Consider the following 16,087-nt stretch of genomic DNA (forward strand, 5'->3'; position numbering starts at 1 on the left):
TATAGTCAGGGACCAGGTGGAAGCCAATTAAGCTAATTGGGCCAGGCACCAATCATTGGTGCACTGGCCCTTTAAGTCTCAGGGAGCTGGCGCGCGCGCGCCCTAGAGAGCGGAGCCGCGCGCGCCAGCACATGACAGCAGGGGACGGGAACGGGTAAGTGACCTGGGATGCGACTCGCGAGCGGGCGCGTCCCGCTGTGCGAATCGCATCCCCAACGGCCATGACAGAGCAGCGCTCCCGGTCAGCGGGACTGACCGGGGAGCTGCAGGGAGAAAGACGCCGTGAGCGCTCCGGGGAGGAGCGGGGACCCGGAGCGCTAGGCGTAACAGTTTCTCTTTAGGCGCCTGAACTGTCCCTGAGGTACACCCTGGAGCCATCGAGGTAGGTGGCAGCTGTTGAAAGGGATGTATGAATTTCTTCTATACATCTCATGTGAGCTACATCTTCTCTATACTCCCCCACACATAACTCATCTATATATCAATTTTCATACTACACATCCCCCACAGAGAAAACAATATCCAAGTATGCTGAAATTATCAAACAACATTTACACCCACACAAGACTATCACAAATACCCATCTACATATTTGTTTCTACATTTATTATATTTATTTGATTATGTCTGCTCAGATCACAATACACGATTGAATACAATTCATTATATATTATGAACATTCCTAAAAACCAACAGGACATTCACATATACACCTTTGATATACCTCCCCATGTAACATACATCATGCATATCTCCCTTTTTCATTTTTTCGTGCATCTTTACTTCCTATTCTCTTTGCTTACTATTCCCACTTTTTCTCTATCCTGAGCCTGGATCCATGTCGGTTTTTCCAAAATTGGACCCGCCTCCCGTTTTTCTGTCTCCATGTTTCCCTCCTAACTCGTACTTAGACTGTATTTTAGGCCCATCATGGCAGCAGATCATTAGACTACTGAGGATGGACCTAGTAGGTCCGAAACACGATCTAGCCCTAGCATACCAAGTCAAGCACTACCACTCTAAAGCACTGCAACAACCAATCCAACCCTGAGGCCAATCACAGACCAAAAAAATCATCATAGCGCACCCAGGACCACACACGCGCCCATCACAACCAGCTCCGGACACCGCTGACCGTTACAGCAAAATTACTTCAACTGCAGAGAGGACGGACACCGCAGAAGCTACAGGAAGCACCGGGTGAGCGGTACATAGTAACTGACATCTTCTCCCCCTTATCTGCTTACATACATTTGCAACCGCTGAAGCCTCCTCTGTCTGTCCCACCTCGGGACCGTAGTACATCCTGCGGCTTCCCCGCTCTGCTGTATCCAGCGCGGTCGCAGCACCGCCAACAGCTATACTACTACAGGCTTGTATCCTTCCTATATCACAGCCGCAACATTGCTATATCGGATACATTTGTTTCTAAGGGACGATATTGTCCCTACGGTCGCAGTACCGCTATCTGCATAACTTTGTTTCACTTTACAATATATTGTTTCCTTCACCTTTGCATTGGAGACACTGCATAAATACCGTCGCAGTACTGTGGATAACTTACTAACTTCTTTTCGGTCGCAGCACCGATATTGTGCAATGGCCAATTGGGTACATTGTCCAGTGGGACATACTGGACATTATACGTGAACGTCATTTGATATTAACATCGATCACTTGAGAAGCAGAGCTTCTGTCCAGTGCTTTGGAATACTGACTTTATGGCTATTGAATACTGACTTTATGGTATAACTATTTGACTTGGTATTATCAGTTTAGTACTATATATATCTATTTTTAATTTATTAATTAATTTTATTTTATTCTATTTCATTGTGTTTTGGAAAGCATAAGTGCTAGGGCCCAGCACTTTTTCCATATATTGTATGTCGTTTTATAACAAATACATTTTATGACAAGACAGGAGACATTCGCATTATGCAATAATCTCTCTTTACTGCAACAGATAGCAGCCATTTTAAACAATATAACAGGTATAAGAAAAAACTTTGAACACACAGGTATCCAGGTGATATGATGATACACAACCTAACATGTTAGAATAGGTATTGTCCAATGAACGGTGGAGCCAGGTGATATAAGGCCCTGCAGTCCACAACTGTCCCTCTTTCTTTGCTGCTCCGCAGATAAGTATACACCTATATACTAATTACTTATTCCCTCATAATAATATATCTTCACAACTACTCATTTCCTTCTGTAAACCTCATTTACCAGTTTCTTCTGCTACTCTGGCCAGATGGGTCAAACAAGTTATGTCTTTAGCAAACATTGACATTTCAGTGTTTGGGGCTCTTCAGCCAGAGGGGCAGTTTCTACTAAACTGTTTCAAGCCGGTGTTTCTCTTTCAGACTTATTAAAAGCGGCCAACTGGTCCTCTGACTCCACATTTAAAGGGGTACTCCGCCCCTAGACATCTTATCCCCTATCCAAAGGATAGGGGATAAGATGTCAGATCGCCGCGGTGCCGCTGCTGGGGAGCCCTGGGATCCCCGCTGCGGCACCCCGCTCTCATTACAGCACAGAGCGAGTTCGCTCTGCACGTAATGACGGGCAGTACAGGGGCCGGAGCATCGTTACGTCACGGCTCCGCCCCTCGTGATGTCACGACCCGCCCCTTTCAATACAAGTCTATGGGAGGGGGCGTGGCGGTCGCCACGCCCCCTCCCATAGACTTGCATTAAGGGGACGGGCCGTGATGTCACGAGGGGCGGAGCCGTGATGTCACGCTGCTCCTTCCCCCGTCATTACGCACAGAGCGAACTCGCTCTGTGCTGTAATGAGAGCGGGGTGCCGCAGCAGGGATCCCAGGGCTCCCCAGCAGCGGGACCCCAGCAATCTGACATCTTATCCCCTATCCTTTGGATAGGGGATAAGATGTCTAGGGGCGGAGTACCCCTTTAAATATGGAGTCAGAGGACCAGTTGGCCGCTTTTAATAAGTCTGAAAGAGAAACACCGGCTTGAAACAGTTTAGTAGAAACTGCCCCTCTGGCTGAAGAGCCCCAAATACTGAAATGTCAATGTTTGCTAAAGACATAACTTGTTTGACCCATCTGGCCAGAGTAGGATAGGGGATAAGATGTCTAGGGGTGGAGTACCCCTGTAAGACGTTTTATTTCAGACCCGAATCACATGTTTCTATGTCTTTATTATGTTAATTGTTATTGTCAATCTATATTTCTTTGCATTAGCTTTGAACTTGCATAATGCGAATGTCTCCTGTCTTGTCATAAAATTGGAGATTTTCTTAGCTATTGTGACGGAAAATATGGATTTTTATAAAAGACAGGAGACGAGCATTATCCCTCCCTTTTACCCATCCCTAAAATTTTTTCTTTTATCTTTTCATCTTATTAATGCTTCAAATAAAAGTAGTAGAGAGTCGGCACTCGTGAAGGTGGTGGTGAAACGTGGACCAGGGGTGCAAAGAGTAGGTAGAAGAAATCCCGACACTCACTGGGTATGCTTAATCATAGTGGTTTATTAATCCATATGCAAGGTAATGCAAGATAGCGACTCGCAGAACGCGTTTCGGCCAAGTGGCCTTTGTCAACAGATCAGTTCACAAAGGCCACTTGGCCGAAACGCGTTCTGCGAGTCGCTATCTTGCATTACCTTGCATATGGATTAATAAACCACTATGATTAAGCATACCCAGTGAGTGCCGGGATTTCTTCTACCTACTATTAATGCTTCAAAGACTTGGTTAGGTGTTTATTTCTTCGTGCGATGTTGGATCCTCTTCATATTCTTCACTCAAGCATTTCTACAGTTTCGCCGCTGATTCTTCCTCATCGACCTCTAGGTTCTACAGTCAAGTTTATTAAAGTTTCAAGTGTTTACATATACAATGGACTTGTTCTCTTCCAGGACTTTTACAAAGAAAGAGGGACAGTTATGGACTGCAGGGCCTTATATCACCTGGCTCCACCGTTCATTGGACAATACCTATTCTAACATGTTAGGTTGTGTATCATATCACCTGGATACCTGTGTTTTCAAAGTTTTTTCTTATACCTGTTATATTGTTTAAAATGGCTGCTATCTGTTGCAGTAAAGAGAGATTATTGCATAATGCTCATCTCCTGTCTTTAGGAAAATCTCCAATTGTTTAAGCATCCAAGTACAAACCATTCTACTTTTCTTTCTTTCTATCTCCCCCTTTTCCTTTTTCCTCTTTGTTCTTTTTATCTTTACATCCCCCATCACACCTAATCTCTATTGCAGCTACACTAACATACACTCCACAGCCATACACACATCACACACACTTATACACACTGACATACATTCTATTTTTAACACCTCATACACCGCCATACACTCTAGTACATTCATTACCATACATATCACATTCATATTATATAACACTCTACCACAGCCATCATCTCAAATATACAGACACACTGACAACACCCTACCATACCACTACCCAATCTCACCAGGACATCACTATATTAATCCCCATAGATCTAGAGAACCAGTCACCTTTTTCCCTTTCTTGTACACTTTAAAAAGTATCTGAGTGCCTCTGTGGATACAGACAGTTGGAGGGAGTCACACAAGCACAATAAGACATCGAGACTGCGCTTTGTTTACAAAAGCGGGCGCATGTGCAAGAGAAGATGCAGACGCAGTAAGAAGAACAAGGAGGAGTGGCCGCACACACACACATAGAAACTTGCGGTGATGGCGGAGTTCTGGTAAGTGGTAAATTGGGAACCTATCGCTATTATGAAAAGGTGAATGACAGTTAGAATGAGAAATGAGGAAACAGGTTTCTGCCTTTATAAGAGACAGTTCCCTGATTGGCTTACCTTACAAATCCCAGGACAGGTGGAAAGACCTGTCAATTATGAAGTAAAGCACATGATTGGTTGAGAACCTGAAAGAGTGGCCATGATGTTAATGAGGGAGGTGATATTTCAATACCTGGTACACATATTACAGGTCGGGATATGAGGATGGGATGGGAGGTAAGGATATGAGGTCAGGATTGGAGGTCGAGATAGCAGGTCGAAATAGGAGGTCGAGATAGGAGGACAGGATGATCGGGATAGGAAGTCGTGATAGGAGGTCAAGATAGGAGGTCGAGTTAGGTGGATGGGATATGAGGTCGAGACAGGAGGACAGGATAGGAGGTAGAGATAGGAGGTCGGGATTGGAGGTTGAGATAACGAGGTCGATATAGGAGGATGGGATAGGAGGTCAGGATAGGAGGTCGAGATATGAGGTCGAGCTAGGAGGACAGGATGATCGGGATAGGAAGTCGTGATAGGTCAAGATAGGAGGTCGAGTTAGGAGGATGGGATATGAGGTCGAGACAGGAGGACAGGATAGGAGGTCGGAATAGGAGGTAGAGACAGGAGGTCAGGATTGGAGGTCGAGATATGAGGTAGACATAGGAGGACGGGATGGTCGGGATAGTAGGTCGAGATAGGAGGACGGGAAAGGAGGACGGGATAGTAGGACGGGATAGGAGGTAGAGATAGGAGGTCGAGATAGGAGGAAGGGATAGAAGGACGGGATAGGAGGTCGGGATAGGATGTCGAGATAGGAGGACGGGATATGAGGACGGGATAGGAGGACGGGATAGGAGGTCGGGATAGGAGGTCGGGATTGGAGGTCGATATAGGAGGACGGGATAGGAGGTCGGGATAGGAAGTCGAGATAGGAGGACAGGATGATCGGGATAGGAAGTCTTGATAGGAAGTCGAGATAGGAGGTCAAGATAGGAGGTCGAGTTAGGAGGATGGGATATGAGGTCGAGAGAGGAGGACAGGATAGAAGGTCGGGATAGAAGCTCGGGATAGGAGGTCGGGATTGGAGGTTGAAATAATGAGGTCGATACAGGAGGATGGGATAGGAGCTCGGGATAGGAGGACGGATAGGAGGTCGAGACAGGAGGTCGAGATAGGAGGACGGGACAGGAGGACGGGATTGGAGGACGGGATAGGAGGACGGGATAGGAGGTCGAGATAGGAGGACGGGATAGGAGGTCGAGATAGGAGGACGGGATAGGAGGTCGGGATAGGAGGACGGGATAGGAGGTCGGGATAGGAGGTTGGGATAGAAGGACGGGATAGGAGGTAAAGATAGGAGGTCGAGATAGGTCAAGATGAGGAGGACAGGATAGGAGGTTGGGAAAGGAGGTTGAGATAGGAGGTCAAGATAGGAGGACAGGGTATGAGGACGGGATAGGAGGTTGGGATAGGAGGTCGGGATAGGAGGACAGATAGTAGGTCGAGATAGGAGGACGGGATAGGAGCTCAGGATAGGTCGGGATAGGAGGTCGAGATTGGAGGTTGAGATAGGAGGTCAATATAGGAGGATGGGATAGGAGGACAGAATACGAGGTCGGGATAGGAGGTCGAGATAGGAGGACGGGATAGGTCGGGATAGGAGGTTGGGATAGGAAGTCGGGATAGGAGGACGGGACAGGAGGTCGGGATAAGAGGTTGGGATAGGAGGTCGAGATAGGAGGACGGGATAGGAAGTCGGGATAGGAGGACAGGATAGGAGGCCGGGATATGAGGTTGGGATAGGAGGTCGAGATAGGAGGACGGGATAGGAAGTCGGGATAGGAGGACGGAATAGGAGGTCGGGATAGGAGGTAAAAATAGGAGGTCGAGATCGGAGGTTGGGATAGGAGGTAAAGATTGGAGTTCAAGATAGGAGGTCAAGATAGGAGGACGGGATATGAGGACGGGATTGGAGATCGGGATAGGAGGACGGGATAGGAGGTCAGGATTGGAGATCGAGATAGGAGGTCGATATAGGAGGGCGGGATAGGAGGTCGAGATAGGAGGACGGATAGGAGGTCGAGATAGGACGACGGGATATGAGGACGGGTGGGGAGGTCGGGATAGGAGGTTGAGATAGGAGGACGGGATAGTAGGATGGGATAGGAGGTCGAGATAAGAGGTCGATATAGGAGGATGGGATAGGAGGTCGGGATAGGAGGATGGGATAGGAGGATGGGATAGGAGGTCAGGATAGGAGGTAAAGATAGGTTGGGATAGGAGGTCGAGATAGGAGGACGGGATAGTAGGACTGGATAGGAGGATGGGATAGGAGGACGGGATAGGAGGATGGAATAGTAGGTCGAGATAGGAGGACGGAATAGGAGGATGGGATAGGAGGTCAGGATAGGAGGTAAAGATAGGTTGAGACAGGAGTTTGAGGAGGATGGGATAGGAGGTTGGGTTAGGAGGTCAGGTTAGGAGGTCGGGATAGGAGGATGGGATAGAAGGTAGGGATAGGAGGTCGGGATAGGAGGTTGGGATAGGAAGACGGGATAGGAGGTCGGGATTGGAGGTCGAGATAGGAGGTCGATATAGGAGGACCGGATAGGAGGATGGGATAGGAGGTCGATATAGGAGGACGGGATAGGAGGATGGGATAGGAGGTCGAGATAGGTCGGGATAGGAGGACGGTATAGTAGGTCGGGATAGGAGGTAAAGATAGGAGGTCGAGATAGGAGGTCAAGATAGGAGGATGGGATAGGAGGTAGAGATAGTAGGACGGGATAGGTGGCCAGGATAGAAGGTCGGGATAGGAGGTCGATATAGGAGGATGGGATAGGAGGACGGGATAGGCGGTCTGGATAGGAGGTCGATATAGGAGGACGGGATGGTCGGGATAGGAGGTCGAGATAGGACGGGATAGTAAGACTGGATAGGAGGTCGTGATAGGAGGACGGGATAGGAGGTAAAGATAGGAGGTCGAGATAGGAGGTGGGGATAGGAGGTAAAGATAGGTCGAGTTAGGAGGTCAAGATAGGACGGGATAGGAGATCGGGATAGGAGGACGGGCTAGGAGGTCGGGATTAGAGGTCGAGATAGGAGGTCGATATATGAGGATGGGATAGGAGGACGGGATAGGAGGTCGGGATAGGAGGTCGAGATAGTAGGACAGGATGGTCGGGATAGGAGGACGGGATAGTAGGATGGGATAGGAGTTAGAGATAGGACGGGATAGGAAGTCGGGATATGAGGACGGGATAGGAGGTCGGGATATGAGGACGGGATAGGAGGTCGGGATAGGAGGACGGGATATGAGGACGGTATAGGAGGACAGGGTATGAGGACGGGATAGGAGGTTGGGATAGGAGGTCGGGATAGGAGGACAGATAGTAGGTCGAGATAGGAGGACGGGATAGGAGCTCAGGATAGGTCGGGATAGGAGGTCGAGATTGGAGGTTGAGATAGGAGGTCAATATAGGAGGATGGGATAGGAGGACAGAATACGAGGTCGGGATAGGAGGTCGAGATAGGAGGACGGGATAGGTCGGGATAGGAGGTTGGGATAGGAAGTCGGGATAGGAGGACGGGACAGGAGGTCGGGATAAGAGGTTGGGATAGGAGGTCGAGATAGGAGGACGGGATAGGAAGTCGGGATAGGAGGACAGGATAGGAGGCCGGGATATGAGGTTGGGATAGGAGGTCGAGATAGGAGGACGGGATAGGAAGTCGGGATAGGAGGACGGAATAGGAGGTCGGGATAGGAGGTAAAAATAGGAGGTCGAGATCGGAGGTTGGGATAGGAGGTAAAGATTGGAGTTCAAGATAGGAGGTCAAGATAGGAGGACGGGATATGAGGACGGGATTGGAGATCGGGATAGGAGGACGGGATAGGAGGTCAGGATTGGAGATCGAGATAGGAGGTCGATATAGGAGGGCGGGATAGGAGGTCGAGATAGGAGGACGGATAGGAGGTCGAGATAGGACGACGGGATATGAGGACGGGTGGGGAGGTCGGGATAGGAGGTTGAGATAGGAGGACGGGATAGTAGGATGGGATAGGAGGTCGAGATAAGAGGTCGATATAGGAGGATGGGATAGGAGGTCGGGATAGGAGGATGGGATAGGAGGATGGGATAGGAGGTCAGGATAGGAGGTAAAGATAGGTTGGGATAGGAGGTCGAGATAGGAGGACGGGATAGTAGGACTGGATAGGAGGATGGGATAGGAGGACGGGATAGGAGGATGGAATAGTAGGTCGAGATAGGAGGACGGAATAGGAGGATGGGATAGGAGGTCAGGATAGGAGGTAAAGATAGGTTGAGACAGGAGTTTGAGGAGGATGGGATAGGAGGTTGGGTTAGGAGGTCAGGTTAGGAGGTCGGGATAGGAGGATGGGATAGAAGGTAGGGATAGGAGGTCGGGATAGGAGGTTGGGATAGGAAGACGGGATAGGAGGTCGGGATTGGAGGTCGAGATAGGAGGTCGATATAGGAGGACCGGATAGGAGGATGGGATAGGAGGTCGATATAGGAGGACGGGATAGGAGGATGGGATAGGAGGTCGAGATAGGTCGGGATAGGAGGACGGTATAGTAGGTCGGGATAGGAGGTAAAGATAGGAGGTCGAGATAGGAGGTCAAGATAGGAGGATGGGATAGGAGGTAGAGATAGTAGGACGGGATAGGTGGCCAGGATAGAAGGTCGGGATAGGAGGTCGATATAGGAGGATGGGATAGGAGGACGGGATAGGCGGTCTGGATAGGAGGTCGATATAGGAGGACGGGATGGTCGGGATAGGAGGTCGAGATAGGACGGGATAGTAAGACTGGATAGGAGGTCGTGATAGGAGGACGGGATAGGAGGTAAAGATAGGAGGTCGAGATAGGAGGTGGGGATAGGAGGTAAAGATAGGTCGAGTTAGGAGGTCAAGATAGGACGGGATAGGAGATCGGGCTAGGAGGTCGGGATTAGAGGTCGAGATAGGAGGTCGATATATGAGGATGGGATAGGAGGACGGGATAGGAGGTCGGGATAGGAGGTCGAGATAGTAGGACAGGATGGTCGGGATAGGAGGACGGGATAGTAGGATGGGATAGGAGTTAGAGATAGGACGGGATAGGAAGTCGGGATATGAGGACGGGATAGGAGGTCGGGATATGAGGACGGGATAGGAGGTCGGGATAGGAGGACGGGATATGAGGACGGTATAGGAGGTCGAGATAGGAGGACGGGATAGGAGATAGGAGGTTGGGATAGGAGGATGGCATAGGAGGTCAGGATAGGAGGTTGGTACAGAAGACAAAGATAGGAGGTCGAGATAGGAGGTCAAGATAGGAGGACGGGATAGGAGGACGAGATAGGAGGACGGGATATGAGGACTGTTGGCAGTATGTAAGCAGCGTGAGATGGCGGGTTCCCCTGCGCGCAGACTCGGTAAAAGTCCTCAAAGGATGTCGATCTTCAATTCTATGAAATAGAATGCCCGTAGACTTTACCCAGAGCGGCCTCATTACTATAGGATTGTAAAAGTAAATCTATGTTACCCTAAATTTAACGTGAGCGAAGCTTCGGGCAAAAGCTTGTCATTATATAACGGATATATTCAGAAGATGGATGACTAGTAAGAACTTTACAATAATCATGAACTGATAAGATTCTTGAAGCTTCAGCGATATTCATGTCCCTGTCTACAACAGCAATCAGTGCGGATGAATCGTTCTTCTGTAAAGTCATCTTAAGTTATCATTAGATTTAAAGGACATCTGTAGTGCAAATGTTTTATAATCCCCGGGCTACAAAAAGTAACTAAACAAACTTTAACTGACCTTCCGACGTTCCCATGTTGCTCCAATATTGGTGTCCCGTTCCTCCGGTGCTGGTCTTCTTCCTGTTTCCTGGGAGTGGTGAGTCATACTGTGCTCAGGGTATCGCCGGCCGCAGCGACGTTCCGCCTCGGCAAGTGACAGGCTGAGCACACCGTCATGTAACGAGCCTGGGCCCCACCTTCTCCCTGTTGCCTGGACTCGTTACATGAGAGTGTGCCTCGCCTATCACCGGCTGAGACAGGACATCGCTGCAGCCGGTGATATGCTGAGTGCAATATGACTTTAACTATCTCCCGAAAGCAGGAAGAAGACTAGCACCGGAGGAACGGGATGTCGATATTGGGGCAACCGGGGAACGTTGGAAGGTGAGTTAAAGTTTGTTTTGTTACTTTTTGTAGCCCGGGCACAGTGGATTGTAAAACATTCTTACTACAGATGTCATTTAGCATGGACTAAACTCCTCGGGGAAAAAAGGAATAGTAATAGGAATATCCAAGTGAGCCCCGTACGATGGATAGGATATAACAAGGAGGATGGTTTCACCTTCATGTTTTATAGTAGATAAAATCTTAATATTTTAATTCATGAACTCTTCAACTGCTGTAGATGCTGCATCAAAATTATGAGGTCTCTCCAGCAGGGAAAAATGGCAGCTTAAAGTTAAAGGGGTTGAATTTTTTTTTTTTTTCAAATCAACTGGTGCCAAAAAGTTATACAGATTTGTAAATGACTTCTACATAAAAATCTTAATTCTTCCAGTACTTATCAGCTGCTGTATGTTCCAGAGGAAGTTGTGTAGTTCTTTCTAGTCTGACCTCAGTGCTCTCTGCTGCCACCTATGTCCGTGTCAGGAACTGTCCAGAGCAGAATAGGTTTGATATGGGGATTTGCTTCTATTCAGGACAGTAGTTCCTGACACATACAGAGGTGTCAGCAGAGAGCACTGTGGTCAGACTGGAAAGAACAACTTCCTGTGCAGCATACAGCAGCTGATAAGTACTAAAAGGAGTAAGATTTTTATATAGAAGTAATTTACAAATCTGTTCAACTTTCTGGAGCCAGTTTGTTTGTTTTCCACCAGAGTACCCCTTTAATTTTCGAATGTATTTGTTTACATCTAAAAATAACTGGAAATTATTAGGTAGTTACATGGGACAAAAAGACAAACTTTTCGCTTGCAGTCTAAACTAAGTTTTGGCCAGAATAAATGGATTAAAAAGTTTTATATTTTGTTTTGAATATAAAAGGCAGCTAATTCTGCGTAGTATCTCCCCGCGATATCATGCTGCATGGGCCCCTGCGATCTCTCTGCAGGATCCGGTGTTCGTTTAGAACAGTGGGTATGGGCGGCGGGGGTCGTGATGTCACGTGTACGCCCCCTAGTAATGTCACACCACGCCCCCTTAATGCAAGTCTATGGAAGGGGGTGTGGCGGACGCCGCCCTGTCCCATAGACTTGTATTGAGGGGTGTGGGGTATTCTTGTGATCGCAACGGCCTGATGAATAAAGATAACATGTCAATTTCACTGCCCAGTAAATGGCATCAAATAAAATTTTGCAAATTTGGGGTGGTTTTTATTTTTGTTACATCCATACACAATCTCCCTCATTGTATTTATTCTGTCTTGGATATTATACTCTATGGAGCGATATTCATTCATCTTCTATGGTACGCCATGACAGCCGGGGCCAACAATTGTCTATAAATGTTCCCCAACACCTATAGGACTTTTTATAATGTGTAAAGTTCTTCCATCAGAATAATGTCCTAGAAGCCAGAAGATAGAAGTGATTTTGTGTCTCTAATCTGGTCATGTCCTGGAATTCTTCATCACTGGAATAAGTCCCTTCTCTCTGAGGTGTTTGGGTCTCCAGTAGCAGCTCCCCATGGATTATGCCTGTTGGGTCTTCTCCATGAGGAGCAGTGAATATCACAACCATATATCACACTCTTTTCCTACCATGTAAACTATAGTGATGACATAGCTGGATCGGTGACTACGTTCTAAAAGAAAACTTTTATTATCAATTGGGAACAAGTTTGGAGATGCAGTATATGATATATTTATAAGTGTCAGATATCCTATGTACATGGTTAATATATAGATGTCTTATCTGTATCATTTATTACTCTGAAATGTCTTCTCTTCTGTGTGAATTCTTAGATGTTTGATAAGATGTGATTTCTCAGTAAAACATTTCCCACATTCTGAACATGAAAATGGCTTCTCCCCTGTGTGAGTTCTTTGATGTTTAACAAGATCTGATTTCTGAGTAAAACATTTTCCACATTCTGAACATGAAACTGACTTCTCCCCTGTGTGACTTCTTTGATGTCTAACAAGATATGATTTGAGAGTAAAACATTTTCCACACTCTGCACATAAAAATGGCCTCTCTCCTGTGTGAATTTTGTGATGTTGAACAAGACTTGATTTCTGATTAAAACATTTCCCACATTCAGCACATGAAAATGGCTTCTCCCCTGTGTGAATTCTTTCATGTTTAACAAGATATGATTTTTGAGTAAAACATTTTCCACATTCTGGACATGAAAATGGCTTCTCTCCTGTGTGAATTCTTTGATGTCCAACAAGACTTGATTTCTGAGTAAAACATTTCCCACATTCAACACATGATAATGGCTTCCTTATATTTTGCTGTGATAAATCAGATGATAGGACTGTTTTTATAGGATGAGATGACAGATCTTGGCTGTGAAGGGCTGAGGGTGTATCTGGGATAATGGAATGTTCTTCATATGTATCTTGTGTGATATCATCATCTGCTTTATAATCTGAAGATATAAGATTCTCCTCTGATCTCCTGGTACAGTCATCTGCCAAGAATGAAACAGATTTTATTTTTAAGTAATAACCTTAACCCCTTAATGACCAGCATTTAAATTTTTTCCTTCTCGCTTCATAAGATCCCTAACTTTTTTTTTTTCATCTATAGAGGCATATAAGGGTTTGTTTTTTGCGGAACCAATTGTACTTTGTAACGATACCATTCATATCACCATAGAATTTACATTGATACATAAAATCTAAGGTAAAATGGAAAAAAAAAATTTAGCAAATTTGGGGGTTTTCATTTTATGCCATTTTCTGGGCAGTGAAATTGACAAGTTATCTTTATTGATCAGTCCGGTGCGATCACAAGAATACACAATTTGTATCGTTTTTGCCAAGTTTAAGTACTTTTAAAAATAACAAACATAAAAACAAAATAGCTTTAAATAGCCACATTTTGATCCCTGTTATTTTTTTAGTTTTTGGAGCTGTGTTAGAACTGATCTGTAGTATTTATTCCTATTTGTTCACATTTTATTCAATTTTCTCTGGGCTATGATGTGACCAAAAATACCACTGTTCTGTTTTGTATCTGTTTTATGTTAATATCATTCTCTATGCAACATCATTAAAGTTATTAATAGCTAGGATAATTACACATGTGGTGTTACCAAATATGTTTATTTTTGTGTACATTTTTTTTTACTATGGGGGGACTTGATGTATATTTTTAAAAACAACTTTAAAAAATGTTTACTTTACACAGTTTTTAGTCCCCCTAGGGGACTTGTATAAGCAATCATTCATACAAATGAATGCAGTGAATGTACATATTGCATTGATCCATTGGACCTGCTACAGCCTGCTATAGGATGCCTCTATCAGGAGCAGAGTCATGTCACCCACGGACCCTAGTAAAGGGCTTGGGCTGCAGTGAAAATAGTCGGCAAACGCATCGAGACATCGCAGATCACTGCCCCAGACAGGGAAGCTGTTGGGGTAGGAATGGTCAGCCACACTGTTAAGAGAACTGCCATAGGTCATAAAGATCAAGAGAGGAATACAACTCCGTATCTTCTCCCAGTGATGTGCGCCCTCCCACTCCCTCCCCTCACTGACCTGACTGCTACACAGAACAGGAGAAAAGCAGAGCCGGTGTAGGTCACAGGGGGAGGAGCTTAGAAGGAAACAGTGCCCGGAATAATGCTGCCCTGCTCTTAGCTCCCAGGATCCCTGCTGAGCCCTCCCCATCTTCCCCTGTGCACCCCTGCTAGTTACTAATATATGTAATAAATATACTGGGTTGGAGCGGGGCACAGTCAGGGTGAAAGAATTTACAGTGCTGAGCTGGGATGTTTCTGTAACAAGTAGGACAAATGGGGACTCTTCAGGGATGGTGGGACATATGCAGCAGTCCTTCTATCCAATAAGTATATTTCATGTTCATATCCTAACTATAATCTACATCCATATATTTCCTGGTTGTCCTACAGAGGCACACGGATTCTCCTTGACCCGGAATAGAAGTACTGATCTAGCAGTAAATACACAGAATACAAGTTAATCAAATTAACCCCATCTGCCCATCAGGCATAAATCACCCAAGAACCAGAACACACGTGTATTGTCTTTTCTTCCCGGAAGAAGGAAGTTACACAGAAGCAAATATACCTCTATACCTCAGGTTTCTGAGGTCCCTGGGATGAATTGTTATATGGGTGTATATGGGGGGTTACCTTGGTCCCTCGACCCTTATCCTTTGGAAAACAGCTGTATACTGGGGGCTTCCCTAGTTGTTCAGCCAGCGGGGAGCTCATCATGCGTGCTGTGGCGGTATACGATGGTGTAAGGCTTCCCTACACAACTGCAGGTAACGTACCTCTCCTTGTTCTGTTGCTTTTTCGGCCAGCCTGCATGTCGGCACAGCTTCTGTGCTCTCTAGCCCGCCGGGAATAATGTTGAGCCGGTAGAAAGGCTCAGGTCATTGCGCTCTTCGAGGGGGCCCGACGCAGATAAGCATGAAAATCTGTGCCCTGTTTAGGCGCATACACCGGCAGATAATGCACATATTTCTTTGCTTGCTGGTGAGCAGGCCAGTGAGGGGTACGGGTGTAACATCAAGGCTGCCCATATGTAGCCGTATCCTGACTGCGGTCGTCTTGAGCATGCGCAAGGGGTGGTCTTGTAAATTACCCACGTTGACACTGAGAGCCTGCACTCGTCCCTAGAAAGCAGGTCTCTCTCAGATGACAGAGGTAAGTGGACTGCTCGGTAGTCCTTTGTGGTAATTCTGTGATCTTTGGAACAGTGGGCTGTGCAAATGAAAATTTATTTTTTTCATTTTCACGGACCACTGTTCAAAAATTCTGTCAGACACCTGTGGGGTGTAAATGCTCACTGTACCCCTTATTACATTCCGTGAAGGGTGTAGTTTCCAAAATGGGGGGGGGGGGCTGTTCTGGCAGCATGGGGGCTTTGTAAACACACATGGCCTTCAATTCCAGTCAAATTCTCTCTCCAGAAGTCCAATGGCGCTCCTTCTCTTCTGAGTCCTGTAGTGCGCCTGCAGAGCACTTTATATCCACATATAGGGTATTAGAAGAGTACTCTTTTGGGTTGGCTTTTTCTCCTATTACCCCTTGTGAAAATGAAAACTTTGGGGTTAAACCAGCATTTTAGTGAAAAAAATCTGATTTTTC

At 46.3% G+C, this 16,087-nt stretch overlaps 2 protein-coding genes across 3 annotated transcripts in view; one reads left to right on the plus strand and one right to left on the minus strand.

Annotated features, from left to right (window-relative positions):
- The window catches only part of LOC130297303 (uncharacterized), a 194,104-nt gene that overhangs the window by 78,806 nt on the left and 99,211 nt on the right, over positions 1-16,087 (plus strand). The window lies entirely within an intron of this gene.
- LOC130296856 (zinc finger protein 3-like) overlaps positions 12,073-16,087 on the minus strand; it is a 36,166-nt gene continuing 32,151 nt past the window's right edge. For both annotated transcript variants that reach the window (XM_056548874.1, XM_056548867.1), the window contains one exon: positions 12,073-13,432. In XM_056548874.1, coding sequence (XP_056404849.1) covers positions 12,714-13,432 — 719 coding nt within the window. In that variant the 3' untranslated portion in view covers positions 12,073-12,713. The remainder of the gene's footprint in view (positions 13,433-16,087) is intronic.

The sequence above is a fragment of the Hyla sarda genome, chromosome 1 (assembly GCF_029499605.1).
Source record: "Hyla sarda isolate aHylSar1 chromosome 1, aHylSar1.hap1, whole genome shotgun sequence".
NCBI classification, from domain to species: Eukaryota; Metazoa; Chordata; class Amphibia; order Anura; family Hylidae; genus Hyla; species Hyla sarda.